Here is a 16,179-nt window from a genome sequence, read left to right as displayed (position 1 = left end):
ATCCTATCAATCTCAATAAAAGAAACCTACTTTTGTGGCCCAGTTCAACACATATAAGGTAATACAATAAATATTTGATTTGTTTCTAACACAAAGTTACCAGGGGCAAAATTTAAGAATGTATACACAAGTACACATGTATCAAGTGGAATAAAGGCAGCTTGTGTACCTTTTAAAAAACTTTATATAAACTAAAAATATTACAATGCAAACCTCATCTTTTTCTTTCCATTCAGTACTGAATAACAGTTTAACATGCATCTTACTCTCTGCCTCTTGTCTACCTCTCTTATACTGCAATCCAACTGTGTTTAACTGTATTCTTACAGCTACCAAATGAGAAGTGCATACAAAACAGACAGCACTGCCTTGTCTAGCTCAGTTGCATCTCTTGGGCCAATTACTGAACTACTAGTGAAGACACTATACTCAAAAAAGGAAACTTGGCTCTTTGGTCAGTAAGAAACTTAGCAAGGTTCTGATTTACACTCTACACATTTATTATATCATAACATTTTTTAAACATCTTTTTTGGAGTATAATTGCTTTACAGTGTTGTGTTAGTTTCTGCTGTATAACAAAGTGAATCAGCTATATGCATACGTATATCCCCATATCCCCTCCCTCTTGCATCTCCCTCTCACCTTCCTTATCCCACCCCTCTAGGTGGTCGCAAAGCACCAAGCTGTGCCATGCGGCTGCTTCCCACTAGCTATCTATTCTACATTTGGTAGTGTATATATGTCAGTGCTACTCTCTCATTTCGTCCCAGCTCACCCTTCCCCCTCCCCGTGTCCTCAAGTCCATTCTCTACGTCTGTGTCTTTACTCCTGTCCTGCCCCTAGGTTCATCAGAACCATTTATTTTTTTAGATTGCATATATATGTTAGCATACAGTATTTGTTTTTCTCTTTCTGACTTACTTCACACTGTATGACAGACTCTAAGTCCAGGTCCATCCACTTCACTACAAATAACTCAGTTTTGTTTCTTTTTATGGCTGAGTAATATTTCATTGTATATATGTGCCACATCTTCTTTACCCATTCATCTGTTGATGGAAACCTAGGTTGCTTCCATGTCCTGGCTATCGTAAATAGAGCTGCAATGAACATTGTGGTACATGACTGTTTTTGAATTATGGTTTTCTCGGGGTATATGCCCAGCAGTGGGATTGCTGGGTCATATGGTAGCTCTATTTTTAGGTTTTTAAGGAACCTCCATGCTGTTCTCCATAGTGGCTGTATCAATTTACATTCCCACCAACAGTGCAAGAGGGTTCCCTTTTCTCCACACCCTCTCCAGCATTTATTCTTTGTACATTTTTTGATGATGGCCATTCTGACTGGTGTGAGGTGATACCTCATTGTAGTTTTGATTTGCATTTCTCTAATGATTAGTGTACATCATAGTATTTTATTTCTACTTCCATAAAATTTAATTTAATTAAGCACATTTCTATCAGTGCAGAAAGTTCCTTATCCTATAAAAGCAAAATTATTAGGATGATATAGAAATTCAATTAAATTTAAAATTAAATTAAATTAAAATTAATTTTAAATTAAATTTAAAATTAAATTATGAGAAATGTACAGTTCCCAGCTATGACTAGGAAGTCAGAGTTTTGGAGGGATGTGATAAAAACTACCAGGTTTAAAAACAAGAATTTTTTTGGTCTAGTAAATAATATTTGACAGGCATAATGAGAACAATTAAGAATGACTTTCGGATAGTACATTTGTGGCATATATAAAATAACTAACTTTTTAGGTATGGTAACCCCAATTTTTAAATGTTATGCTTCCAAAAGTGACTTATGTATAGTTTGAGCCAGTGAACATATATAAAATGGCAGGGTTATAATAAGTATGACTCACTGAAGGGTCCCCCAATTCAACTGCCATACCTTTGTCTGCCTTCAGTTTAAACACATACACTTCCCTTTTCTAAGTCCTAGAGCCACTGTTTATTTATACTACCTTTAAAAGCTCACCCTGTAACACAGTCTCAACACAGATCAATGAGAATTCTTCCTTTACCTTAAAATACCCACAATTTGTACTAAATCTCACCTCTGTTCAAACTCTGAAAGTTTTAAGAATTCTGAAAATGTTTTATAAATAGGTTTTCTTAAAGAATATCGAATGAAGTTGATAGGTTCTTGAAGGCTAGAAAGGAGAAAGAGTACCAAGACGGAAAAAAGATAGAATGAGAAGATTCACTTTGAAGTTGAATAATCAGAATATCAGTGTTGTCCAATACAAGTACTCACTAGCTAACTGTGGCTACTGACTATTGAAATATAGCTAGTGCAACTGAAAAACTGAAACTGTAATTTTATTCAATTGTAACTAATTTAAACTTAAATAGCAACACGTGGCTAGTGGCTATTCTACTGACAGCCCAGCTCTAGAGCATAAAAAGAGTATGGTGTTAAAAACAGAACTATAAACAGTTTTACTTCCAACTATAAAGACTCTTGTGAAGACTAAATCATCATCAGCAAATTTTTTTCCACTTAAAATTAAGCTCTCTTTTATCTTTATATACAGTTTTTAAAGTGTTATGGGCACTAAAGTTACTTCTAATTCTATTACATTAATTGATTCCTAAGCCAGCAGATTATCGTGATTTCATAATTTCTGCCTCCTTTTGATCATCAATCCTCTTCCCTTCTGTAACACACACACATGCGTGCATAAATCACAGGATGTTCTGGGAGAGGTTTTTAAGGGTACCTCTAGGGAAACTTGAAAAGCTGGGGCCTTTAAAAGCCTCGAATAAAAAAAAAAGAATAATTAAATGTTTTAAATGATTATGACTACCTGATAATATAACTAAAGTTTGAAATAAAGTAACAGAATGAGTGTTTTTCTTCAAAAACCTTCTCCTTAGGAGGTTATACAGTTATTTAAAAATTTCTAACGTGGACTTTGAACACCAATGGCCCATCCTTAAGTCTTTCAGAAACTAGAGCCTGAAAAATTTATAAAAAGTTATTAAAATAAAAATATGAAGAATTATTTTAACTTACCTGAACTGCACAACCCAGTAAAAGTAAAAGCAACTTTTTAACTTCTTCTGTGCCTTGTTCTGAAATAAAAACAACTACTAAGTACAACATTTTACTTTAGTTCAACCCTCTTATAGTGGTAGTATTACTTCTAGAGGTGATATTCACAACTTGACCAAGGGATTAAGTTTATAAGTGCAGTGGAGAATTCAGAAAAGCAGCTCTGTGTGTCCACAATATGGTAAGAGGAATTTTGAAGGGCTGCAGTACAGACAAAACAGCTTTCAAAGCTCTGTGTGATAAAGGATGCTAACTCTAAATCCACTGCTTCTCCGTAAGTCATTATACTACACCAGCATACCAAATTAGGAACCTCTACTATAGAGACATGCCACAGCCAGCCAAAATGGTTCCTAATAGGTCTGGCTTCTCTTAGGCCTATTGGTGTTTTCTTTCTAAAACACTGACCTTATATGATTCATCTACCTATAAAATGTAAACGGCTTTCCCCTGCGTAGATTCATGAAAATCAAAACCTTAAATATCAGTTACGATGAGGCTGGTAAAATAAATGTATATAACAAGCTGCATAAAGTTTATGGTCTGTAACAGAACTGGACAGTACATTCACTGTCCAACAGCATTCAATTCAAATTTTCTTAAAACATTCAGCTGACAAAAAAAAAGTCAATTCTCTGGCCAGAATTTCACCATCAGGCCAATCTGTCTTCTCAAACATTTCCTCCTACTCTCCATGAAACAACCTACTTTCTTAGCCACACTAATCACGCTTCCCCAAATATACATACATATATACACACCACTGCCTTAACTTCTGTTACTCCCTCTGCCTGTCTTTCTTCCCTACCCTTCGTCCCTCTAATGAACTACTTACTAACCTAATCACAATCCTAGGCACAGCTCTAACATCTCTGTGTAGTCTTCCCTGACCCAACCACCAATGGTCTCCAACCCTCACTAATCTACCAACTTTAAGAATAATCAATGGCTCCATATTTTATAAGCCTTAACATTCTTACATCTCTCTACTTTGCACTAATTATTACATGATTTCCCAGTAATCTGTGTATCTCTCGCCACAACACAAGACCCTCCAGAGCATAAACCATTTTCTTTATATTCCTGGTCCCTCTAACTTGGTAAGTAATTATTAAATGCATGTGGAATTGAAACAATTCCATTCTACATACAAAATGTTTTTTACATTTTTTATTTGTATATTAAAATATTCCAGAATATCTCAAAAGAGTATCTAAACTCCTAATTCACCCCATCTAATTTGTAGTTTGCTCAATGAAAACAGCTGCTTGGATTTCGTTTTTATTTTGGTTTTATTTTTGTTTGTTTTGACTGAGGGTGAGACTGGGAATTGGAGAAGATATACTTGATTTGGGTTACATGTAGCCTGTAAGAATAAGTCCTTTGTTGAAACTGTTAGGTAGCTGCTAATTTCCCCAACTGTTCAAAAATTAAAACCCTGAACATGTCGCACTTAAAATCTGGTAAAGGGCAGAAACTTTGAAGAAAATAATTTAAATTATCTAAGAAACTGCTTCTCTTCTTTTTTCCACTCAAAAGTAGTTTAATATAAATTACAACATATCAATCAGTAAAACCTCAGATTCAAACAACTTTGGCAATGGTAGATAGTAGCTATAAAACCTAGAAATTATTTCAAAATCACTTCTTTTCTAAGGTTATGTTCTTTTAAGCTTATAACTGCTGTACTTATCTTCTATACTTGTTTATAAGACACTAAAAATCATCACAGAAAAGTATCGACTTGGTAGAGTTAAAAAAAAAACACTGGACTTAATGTAAAATGTATGTCTGATCCCATCTACGACTTACAAATATTCTGTTTCTCTATATAAAATGGAATATCACCTCCAACTTTCCCTATAGACTCACAAAAAACCTAGTGAGTTAATGGAAATTAGCAAGATCTTGGTAAGCATCATAATATTACACAAAGATAAGACTTTATTATCACATTATGCTAATTTTAATACTTACCAGAAAAGGGATTTTTGCCAATGATTAAGACATTTGGCAAAGACATCATAATCAACTGCTGCAAAGTCTCCTATAAAAAGATACCCAAAGGTTGTTATATGGGTAATGCTGACAGGATAATTACTCAACAAGCTGTAACTTATGATTCGTGCACATCTCTGTAGGCATACTATACCTACAGAGGTATACTGCAATTAAAAAGCTTAAAAAATGTGAAAAAAAAGATGTCTAAAAAGTCTTAAATCTTTTGTAACTATAAGGTAATGAATTAAATAACTAAAATTATAATTATCAGATAGGCTTAAGTTAATAAACATATCAAATGTCCATCAAATAAGTGTCCAAGTTAAACTGGTCTAATACCTATTATTTGGAAATCTGAATTTTAGGTATTAGATAATTAAACAACTTTCCTCAATTAAAAGATCAAGTATGTGTATTCTTCTAGAGTTTTTTTTGTTACTTCTCTCTGAGAGAACTAAAAAATCAACTGATAGTAAAATTAAGAAAGCTAGTTAGTTCATTAAAAATCCTATCTTATGAGTATTTCATGAAAGTGAGCTCTTCCTCAGTGACTCATTATTTCTCTCCTATCTACAATTCATGTTTTACTTCCTTTGACTTCTGTCAAATTTTTTGTGACAAGAATATATACAAATTCTGATGGTACAGGATGATTCAGAAAATTGAATGCCTCCAAATTACTCATTTTGGTTATACACTAAGTATGCATCTTCTGTTTATACTACCTCTTCTTTGAGGAAATGAGAGAACACATCATGTCTATCACTATAACTACTAACAATGACATGCTACAAAGGGTCTGGGATGAATTAGACTACAGGATTGATTAGTTTAATGTGATAATACTGAATCTTTGCAAGATTATGAAATAACTGTGAGTGTCTTTACAATTTGGCTTTCACTACACATTCAGACATAACTAGTTGCTGAGGAATAATTTTTTGTTAAGTATTCAATTCCTTCTGAATCATTCTTTACTTAATACTATGATGAGGAAGCAAATAACCATGAAGAGTTAACCTTTATTACTTTTTTAAAGATGTGTGTGTGATTCTAGATCTACAAAAGCGGTTTCCCATAGCCAGAGTGTGACATGACACCAGAGGCTAGGTAGAATTGATCTTTTATCTGTAATTTCTTTCAGATATGTATTAGAAAGTTTCAAAAAATTTCTTCAGTATTATATTTACTAGTCTTAAAAAAACTAACACCAAAAATATGCACACATTTAGAGAAAACTACATATTCAGTATGTGCATCACATTAGTAAATACAGTTAAGAATAGTAAGTGTCAAAAATTGCTAAAATCGCTTATTCCAAGGATTGATACTGAGTTTGGATATTTAATAAATGAGTTTTCCAGTTAAAAGCAAGTTATGCCAAGATAAAATATTCTATAGCCAAGTATGTAACAGCTAAATGGACTTAAAGAAATAAATTTCAAATTAATTGCAATTTTTAGTTTCCTTGCCCTAAAGCAAAATTTTCAGGACTATATCTGTACATATTTAAAAGAAAGCATAAATAAGAGAGATGCATTAAAAAAAAGCAATCATTGGGCTTCCCTGGTGGCGCAGTGGTTGAGAGTCCACCTGCTGATGCAGGAGACATGGGTTCGTGCCCCAGTTCAGGAAGATCCCACATGCCGCGGAGCGGCTGGGCCCGTGAGCCATGGCTGCTGAGCCTGCGCGTCCAGAGCCTGTGCTCCACAACGGGAGAGGCCACAACAGTGAGAGGCCCGCATACCACAAAAAAAAAAAAAAAAAAAAGCAATCATTGTTTTGTTTATATCCTTTTTAGTGGAGATAATCAAAGTCAAGGCAATCTATTTTATTGATGTACCATGTAACATTCTATGTTGGCAGAGTTATAAGGAAATTGTCCAAATAGGTACTAATCTTTAATATGGTTCACCACCTCTTTCTTACATCCTCTTCCTCAGGTGGCTCCCCACTTCCTGCCTATTCTAATACCTCATTCTCTAATGCTAACTTAGTCTCTCCACAAAGATAAAAGCAATCTCATATATTCTTTCATCATATGGTACCATCAGTGACCTCCTGTGTTAATACAGTTTGCTTAACCTGTACACTATCACGTTTGATTATATTTGGATGAAGCAAATTCAAACGTACCTCTGTGTATCTAAAGATGTACTCTAGTATGGTGGAATCTGAATGCCTAGTATAGAGTACTATGGTAGAGTCAAGTCAGAAAACTTAGGCTTAAATTTCAGCTCCTTGACTTACTACATGTGTGACTTTTGCTGAGAAGGGTAAGAAGTGAAACAAAAGTGTAAAGTTTTTTTAAATGGTGGTTATTATTTTTTAACAAATTGATTTTTTTATTTTTGGCTGTGTTGGGTCTTCATTGCTATGCGCAGGCTTTCTCTAGTTGCAGCAAGCAGGGGCTACTCTTCATTGCGGTGCACGGGCTTCTCATCGTGGAGGCTTCTCTTGTTGCAGAGCACAGGCTCTAGGCGTGCCAGCTTCAGTAGTTGTGGCATGCGGGCTCAGTAGTTGTGGCTCGCGGGTTCTAGAGCACAGGCTCAGTCGTTGTGGCGTATGGGCCCAACAGTGAGAGGCCCGCGTACCGCAAAAAAAAAAAAAAAAATGTATAGAAAAAGAAATAATTTTAGCAATACAACAGAAAGTGGAGAAAGTTTTGAGAAAATCAGGTGAGCCACTCATTCAACAAATATTTATTGCATGTTTATTATCTGTCAGACATTATTCTAGATACTGGAAATAAAGCAATGAAGAAACAAAAATCCTTGCTTCCATGGAATTTACATTTTCGAAGGGGTAGAAAGAAAATAAGTAAATGTTTTTGGTGATAAGGGCTAACAATAAAATGAAACCAGGGAGCAAGAGGTGGAGATAAGGAGAAGGATGCAAGTTTTGAAAGATATGCAAATATTCAAATATAGAGAATTTGAGAATTTTCAAGACCACTAAAGCAAAGCTTCACTGAATTGGTAGAAAATCTATCCTGGTATGAAGACAGTCCAGAAAAATTTGCAGAACATCAATAATTAATAAAAATAAAGACAGAACAAGAAAGAACTGGTAGAGATTATCTTAATAGGAAAATAATAGAAGTGCTTTGAAAGATACAAGTCATTTCATTCCTATTATTTTTAATTGGCTTTGTATAACTTTTCTATAAAAATGGTATATTAACTATCTTTTTAGTTTTAGTTTAGAAACTTTTAAAACTGATACACAAGTTTCTGTGAATTGAAATTCATGTTGCTAAAGCACTTAAGAAAGACTATTTCAAGTTTGTGCCAGACAGACCCTAGAGACTACTCAAAGACAACTTAAACCAGGTTTCTCCTTCTTCCTACAAGTTACCCATAACACTTCCTTCACAGTAAGAACTTAAACAATACTTCTGGGAAAGGTCTGGGCTCATTTCCCTTTCTTGACTCACATTGAACAAAATACTAAAACTAAAACTATACATTTCTCAGGTACTAAATATGGGCTTCAAAGATTTCTAGAATATACTGGAATGACAGTCTCTCCTTTGGGACTCTAAATCTGTTTTAAAAACTCAAACATAATTACATTTATCATACTATTTGTATTCAGCATTTTATCCGTGTTACTAGTGAAAAGAATTAAGACTATTTTATTATATTTTAGTAGCATGAATGATGTTAAAAGAAAAGAAAATCTGACCAAAGTATCAAAAATACTCCAAATGTTGCTTATTATAACAGATGTTAAAGAAAAACCTTAAAAAGTACCTGCTTTCTCTGGCGACTAAATTAATGGTACTAGACCTAATTTTTACTTTTACTATTAGTGACGTCAAACGTGCAAAAACTTCCTAATAAATTTATTAATTGTAAAGTGTTCTTGTCTTTTAGGCCTCAAATGATTCAGTTCATTGTTTTAATGGTGGCTGAAGAACCACCTTACTTCTTTTAGTATTTATTTAAACTGCAGCTTGTGCAGTCATACCAAACAACGGCTGCTGACAGAATTCTAAAAATGGACTAAGATTTCTACTTGTAAACTGTGTCTCTGATAATCAAATTCACCTTCTTGCCTTCATTCACAGGAATAAAAATAACTTTAAAAAAAAAAATCAGGACTTCCCTGGTGGTGCAGTGGTTAAGAATCCGCCTGCCAATGCAGGGGACATGGGTTCAGTCCCTGATCCAGGAAGATCCCACATGCTTGTGGCAACTAAGCCTGTGAGCCACAAGTACTGAGCCTGCACGCCACAACTATTGAACCCATGTGGTGCAACTATTGAAGCCTGTGTGCCTAAAGCCCGTGCTCTGCACCACCACAGTGAGAAGCCCAAGCACTGCAATGAAGAGTAGCCCCTGCTCTACACAACTAGAGAAAGCCTGAGCACAGCAACGAAGACCCAATGCAGCCATAAATAAATAAATAAATTTCTAAAAAAAAAAAAAAAAATCAAAGCACCAAGGTAATTTTCCATAACAGCTATAATTTACTTATATTCTGACTTGAAAATTTTTAAATATTTATTTGCAAGACAAAAAGAGATGCTTGCTATGTATCAAGCAATTATTTGAAAAGGTCTGAATTGCCACTTAAACGTAATGAAGTGTATGTTCAACAATCTTTCTGATAATCTAAAGTTACCAGTTACTGCTCTCAAGACCTCTCACATTCACTGTCCTTATTTATCACAATCAAAATTATTTGATTTAGTTATTTACTTGTCTATTATCCCTCTACTAGAGAACAGGGCCACGGCCTGTCCTGTTTATCACTATAGCTTCAATGCCTTGGAATTCAATGAAAGGCAGCAGAAAACAAGGGCAATCTGAATATTGTAATTTTTACTGAGCTTTTACATATTCCACATCATTAAAATAAAAAAGGGAAGAATACTAACACTTAAATTATCATTACTGAAAAGATTCACTGAAATAATTCCCCCCACTAACAATCATCTCAGGGTATTCTGTCAATTTTCTTCCTCCCTAAGAATCATTTTTGCAAGATGATCTTGATGCTTAACAACACATTAAAAAATAAACAAACCTGGAGACATCATACATTTGTGAATTTTAACCTACCCAAACTCACTCCTTCTGCGAGTCAGACAATCAAAATGTACAAAATATTTTACCTCAAATACTTTTTCTGAGGGGTGTATGAGATACAACAAAATACTTTTGATTGTTTGAGAAAGATTTTCAGGGAAATTTTTGGTTTTCCCAACAGTCAGGTAATTTAACAGATGACAATAACTGCACTGATTTGGCCTTTAATTTGAAATCTGTCAATATATTAAACTGGGTCATGTCTATCTTGGTTTTACACATGAAAATAAAAAATCATTTTAGTAAGTCAATTAATCATGTAAATAAGATGGATGACCTATTTCTGAAGATACCCTAGAAGTGCCTTAGAAAGATTTTATGGAAGACTATGAAGCATGAAAGGGAGCAGGTAGAGAGGGTTTGGTAAACTGGTTCAGTGGTACAAGCGGAATTTCAATGCTCAGTAATATTTTAAGTATCTGAAACTATGTTGACAAAATGTTAAGATAATCACTTCTAGCTCTAAGTTACAATAGTTCACTGATATTCAAACTTAGATTAATTAAAAGAAAAGGGTGTAAGTGGTCATCCTGCAAATGTTAATGAAATATTTACAGGTGTGTCTAAAAAATGGTGACAGTCAAGACAAATCAAATCATTAATAATAATATCATCTTGGCACTATTAACATTTGGGCTTCTCAATTTTAGCACAACTAACATTTTGGGCTGGATAATTTATTTTTAACATTGATACAATACATTTTAATATATAATCCACATTCATATTTCCACATTTTCCATCAAAATATTCTTTATACCTTTGGGGGGGAGAGATTCAGAATCCAACCAAAGATACACTGTCTCCACTTGTCACACCTCTTTAGTCTCCCTTCATCTAGAACAGCTCCTTTGCCCTTTTTAAAAAATTGTTGTCAATGACATATACATTTTCTAGAAATCAGACTTATTGAGGTGTAATGTACATGCAATAAAAATCACCAATTTTATGTGTACAATTTAATGAGTTTTGACAAATGTACACAGTTTTGAAACCACCATTTCGGTAATGATGTCAACATTTTCATTATTTCAAAAAGCTTCCCTGTGCCCCTTTGCAATCAATTCCCTCAAGTATGTTTTTGACATTCCCTCTTTTTAGAAGCACTTTATTTTGTAGGCTTTCGTGACACCACGGCTTGTCTAGTTTCCCTCCTGCATCTCCTTCTTGGTCAGCTTAGACAGTTTCTCCTTCTCTGTGAGGACAGGAATCTTATTTGTTATGTTTGCCACTTACGACCACATCCCCAGCACCTAAAACTGTGTCTGGCTCAGGAAACACTGCAAGACGTTCATCTCTTAATTTATGTAATGCTCAGCTGCCAGCTAAGTATTATCTTCATTTTATAGATGAAGACGTTAAAGCTCAAGGAAGTAATTTGTACCATTTATACAACTGCTACATAACAGAGAGCCAGGATTTAAATATACTATATAAAATACATTTTGATTATTATATCATTAATTAAATATTTCACATTATTAAATATTTCATATATGTCATATTAAAGACAAATATGCAAATATTTTAAATATCTGGACTCCAGAATTTAAGATAGATTTTTATACCACTTTGTCCCTGTGACATAAAAGTTAAGCACATCTACTGAGAGAACTATAATTCAATGTGATATAATGTTTTGGATTTGACAGGCACATGTTTGTTTGGGCTGGATAATTCTTAATCACGAGGAAATGTCCTGTGCATTGCAAGATGCTTAGGCACATTCCTGGCTTCTATCCACTAATGCCAGTAGTACTCTTAGGTACGACAACCAAAAATGTCTCTAGTCATTGCTAAATGTCCCCCAGGTGATAAAATCACCCTCCGCTAAGAACCTCTTATCTAAACCATTGAACTGATGGATTTTACAATTCCCTCATCCCCAAATATCTCTGTGACTATAACTTCATTAAATTAATATGATCACTACAAAGACAATTTCAATACCTAGCTTGGGCAGGAGGAAGACAAAGAACAAGAAAACAGTAGTTTAATAAAAGAGAATGAAACATTACTACATGCTACAACATTGATGAACCTTGAAATCATTATGCTAAATGAAAGAAGCCAGTAACAAAAGACCACATACTGTACAATTGCACTTTTATGAAATGTCTACAATAAGCAAGTCTATAGAGACAGAAAATAGATTAGCAGATGCCTAAGGCTGGGGTGGTGGTGGTGGTGATGAGTGTGTATGCAGGGTTCGGGGAAATGGGGAGTGACTGCTAACAGATACAGGGTTTCTTTTTGGGGTGATAAAAATGTTCCAAAATTGGTGGTGTAGATGGTTGTATAACTCTGTATATATACTAAAAACCACTGAATAGGACACTTTAAATGGGCTATACAGTATGTGAATTATATCTGAATAAAGTTGTTTAAAAAAAAGCAATAGTAGACAACACAGAATTAGGCTGCACTGACAAATGCTTTAAGATTCTGATAAAGAAATCCCCTTGCCTTTTATGTCTTCTTTCCTAAGGAGTCTCACAAAATTTTCAAGAAAAACTTGCATCTCCCTAAAGATAGTGTGAAACCAAAGATCTAACAACATTCCAATAAGGGCAAGATTGATGAAGATTGTCAAAATGAGTCACTGCATCCCTTTATCTAGTCTTTTGTTTAATGTATCTAGAAATACTGACACAAAATAAGAATAAAAGACAAAACAGATATAACATAGAACCTAACTCACTCAAATCAAAGAGAGGAAAATGAGAGAAAGAATACAGGAAAAAAATTTTTTAAGTTTAAAAAAAACCTAGCACAGACTTTTTTTTCTGGCAATGAGGAATACTAAATATTAGAAAGAAAGGAAGGAAGGAGTTCAAAAATGCTGGATAGCTTTTTAAAAATCTTTTAAAATTTATTGACTTAGCTCAAAAGAAAATAAAAAGGTAACTGTCAAAAGATAAAACAAAATTAAAAACTGAACCCTGCAAATAAGACACAGAAGAAGCAGTTCTTCTTGGCCTTTGCTTGAGATTGAGGAGGGTTGTTTCCCTAAGAATCTGCGATAATGTGGTCCCAGTTAAAAAATACATATGTAAACACAAATACATAATTTACAAACACACAAATGCAGAAAAAGAGATCCAGAAGTACATATATTCAGGTGCTAATAATGGTAATCTCTAGGCCCTGAAATTATGTTTGTATTTTCTCATTTTTTCTAGTTTTCTATATACAGCATACAAGTATGCTTCTACAATAATATAAAGCTGCTTAAAATAAATTAAATGAAAAGTGTTTCAGGCTTGGCCACACAAAAGGAAACAAATCCTCTCTGAAGCAATGCATCCTTGGCTCAGACCCAGAAGTATTTTCCCACAGATAAATTTCCCCCCACAAAATGAGCTCACAATTAACACACATACACGCACACACACACACAGACACACACACACACACTGCCACAACAGCTACCACCACGAGAAACAGCAAGCAGAAAACAAAGGGCAGATTCAGATCCCCATAGATCTGATTTCAGATTTTGTAATTATCCAACATAAAATAAAAAATAGACATTTAAAAAATTTCTGAAGAGATAAAGGAAGGAAAGAAATTTAAAAGAATGATTAATAAACAAAATGAAAAGGCAGATGAACCAAAAAGAACTTCTACAAATGAAAGCTATGATTACTGAGAGGCAAAACTTAATCAGTGGGTTAAACAGAAGATATGAGGGGCAAATTATCAAACTGCAGAGATAGTCTTGAAAAAAAATACTCAGGATGTAGCACAAGACTGTAAACTGTAATGTAAAAGAAAGTTTAATAAGCATGGAGGATAGAGTAGGAAAGTCTAATATACACATAATAAAAATATCTGAGGAATATCAGATTAATAGAAAAGAAGCAATATTAGAAGAGACAGTAGTAGCAGCCAGGAGAGAGAAAAAGACAGTTTAACCTAAGAACAAATATTTGACTGATAGCTGGTTTCTCCAAAACAAAAAGGACTCCAGAGAGAGAAGGTAAAAATCTGCAAAACACTGAGAGAAAAGTAATTGTTAACCTAAAACTACATACCCAATAAAATTACCTTGCAAGAACAAGGGTGAAATAAAGGCATTTTCAGACAGACATTGATAAACTTTACTATCAACAAACCTTCTCTAAACAAACAATCAAAAGATGACTTCGGTAAGAAAATAATACCAAAGGCAGGTCTGAGATAACAAAAGAAAACCATGAGGAGGAAAAAAAGGAAAACATGTAGCTTGATCTAAAAGAACACTGATTTGATTTATTTAACAGTACTTTCAATATTTAATTTATGGGGTTTAAAAACAGAACTAAAATACAAAATAAGAACAGCTTAAGGGCTTCCCTGGTGGCGCAGTGGTTGAGAGTCCGCCTGCTGATGCAGGGGACACGGGTTCATGCCCCGGTCCGGGAAGATCCCACATGCCACAGAGCGGCTGGGCCCGTGAGCCATGGCCACTGAGCCTGCGCGTCCGGAGCCTGTGCTCCCCCATGGGAGAGGCCACAACAGTGAGAGGCCCCCATACCGCCCAAAAAAAAAAAAAAAAAAAAAAAAAAACCCCCCTGCCAATGCAGATGACACAGGTTCAAGCCCTGGTCTGGGAATATTCCACACGCCACAGACAACTAAGCCCGTGCGCCACAACTACTGAAGCCTGCACGCCCTAGAGCCCGCACACCACAACTACTGAGCCTGCGTGCTGCAACTACTGAAGCCCACACGCCTAGAGCCCGTACTCTGCAACAACAGAAGCCACTGCAATGGAAGCCCGTACACCACAATGAAGAGATGCCCCCGCTCCTTGCAACTAGAGAAAGCCCGCGCACAGCAACAAAGACCCAACACAGCCAAAAATAAAATAAAATTAAATTTAAAAAAAAATGCTCATGTTCAAACTCTGAAATATGCATCCAATTTAAGTTAAAAAAAGGAATAAAAAGTATACTGTTCAAAGGCAAAATTCTAGTAGGCTAACAAAGTGTTGCACTATATAAATTCTCAGGAAATTAAAAAAAATTTTAATTCATAAAATACAAAACTTATCTGTAAATTAGATAATTATGAAGTGCATGCTTGCATCTTTAACACTGCATAAGAAATAAACTGTGTTATTACTACTCAACCTCCAGCAAACAGACCAGTATCTGATATATAATAAGCATTTAGTATATACTAGGTCATCGATACTAAACAACACAAAAATGTGAATATGCAAGGAGTTATTAAAATACTAGATTAAAAAAAGAACCACTTACCTGGTAATAAAATTTTATCTGTCTCACCAAAATGGATAGATTATGAATTCTAAGTGAGGCATCATTGTTGACTTTTTTATTTACTCTCTGACTCTCCGATTTAGGATTACTGTAAGAAATAAAAAAAGAAATACTTTAAAAGTTATATTGAAATATACCTATCAACTTATAGATGACTAAAAATAATCATATAATACATTTTTTCTTTAAAAAAACTGTGTATTCATCTTCATTAACAGATGAACTAAAAGGACATATGATTACTCTGACATGTATTCTGTGCTTTAAATTGATATAAATGCATCTGATATTTCAAAGACAGTGGCAAAATGTAAGTCAGATGTTGCCCTTCATTCTCATTTAGTCTCTCCACCTTCCTGCGATGAATAACATTTTATTCCTTTTGAGTATATATATTTCCACAACCCAAAATAAATCTATTTAAATCAAGAATGTAAAATATAGGCTGATAACCAATAAATGTTGTATCTTCTCACTGGAAAATGGAGACTATATTTGAGTGGGCAATGTCCCTGAGAAATTAAAGAGTGGAGTGATGACACAAGAGAACACGCTTATCTTGGGTAAACTTTGTAGATTCAATAAAAGCAAAGGGGGGCTTCCCTGGTGGCACAGTGGTTGGGAGTCCGCCTGCCGATGCAGGGGACGTGGGTTCGTGCCCCGGTCCGGGAGGAGCCCACATGTCGCGGAGCGGCTAGGCCCGTGAGCCATGGCTGCTTAGCCTGCGCGTCCGGAGCCT

General features: G+C 34.7%; 1 protein-coding gene across 9 annotated transcripts in view; it reads right to left on the bottom strand.

Annotated features, from left to right (window-relative positions):
- CCDC88A (coiled-coil and HOOK domain protein 88A) overlaps positions 1 to 16,179 on the bottom strand; it is a 127,071-nt gene that overhangs the window by 82,152 nt on the left and 28,740 nt on the right. For all 9 annotated transcript variants that reach the window (XM_024752978.1, XM_024752980.1, XM_024752979.1 and 6 more), the window contains exons 3-5: positions 15,420 to 15,528; positions 5,051 to 5,120; positions 3,035 to 3,093 (exon numbers count right to left, since the gene is read on the bottom strand). In XM_024752978.1, the coding sequence (XP_024608746.1) occupies positions 3,035 to 3,093; positions 5,051 to 5,120; positions 15,420 to 15,528 (238 nt within the window). The remainder of the gene's footprint in view (positions 1 to 3,034; positions 3,094 to 5,050; positions 5,121 to 15,419; positions 15,529 to 16,179) is intronic.

Source organism: Neophocaena asiaeorientalis, unplaced genomic scaffold (assembly GCF_003031525.2).
Source record: "Neophocaena asiaeorientalis asiaeorientalis breed wild unplaced genomic scaffold, Neophocaena_asiaeorientalis_V1.1 scaffold100, whole genome shotgun sequence".
Classification (NCBI taxonomy): domain Eukaryota; kingdom Metazoa; phylum Chordata; class Mammalia; order Artiodactyla; family Phocoenidae; genus Neophocaena; species Neophocaena asiaeorientalis.
This window is presented reverse-complemented; position numbering and strand designations above follow the sequence as displayed.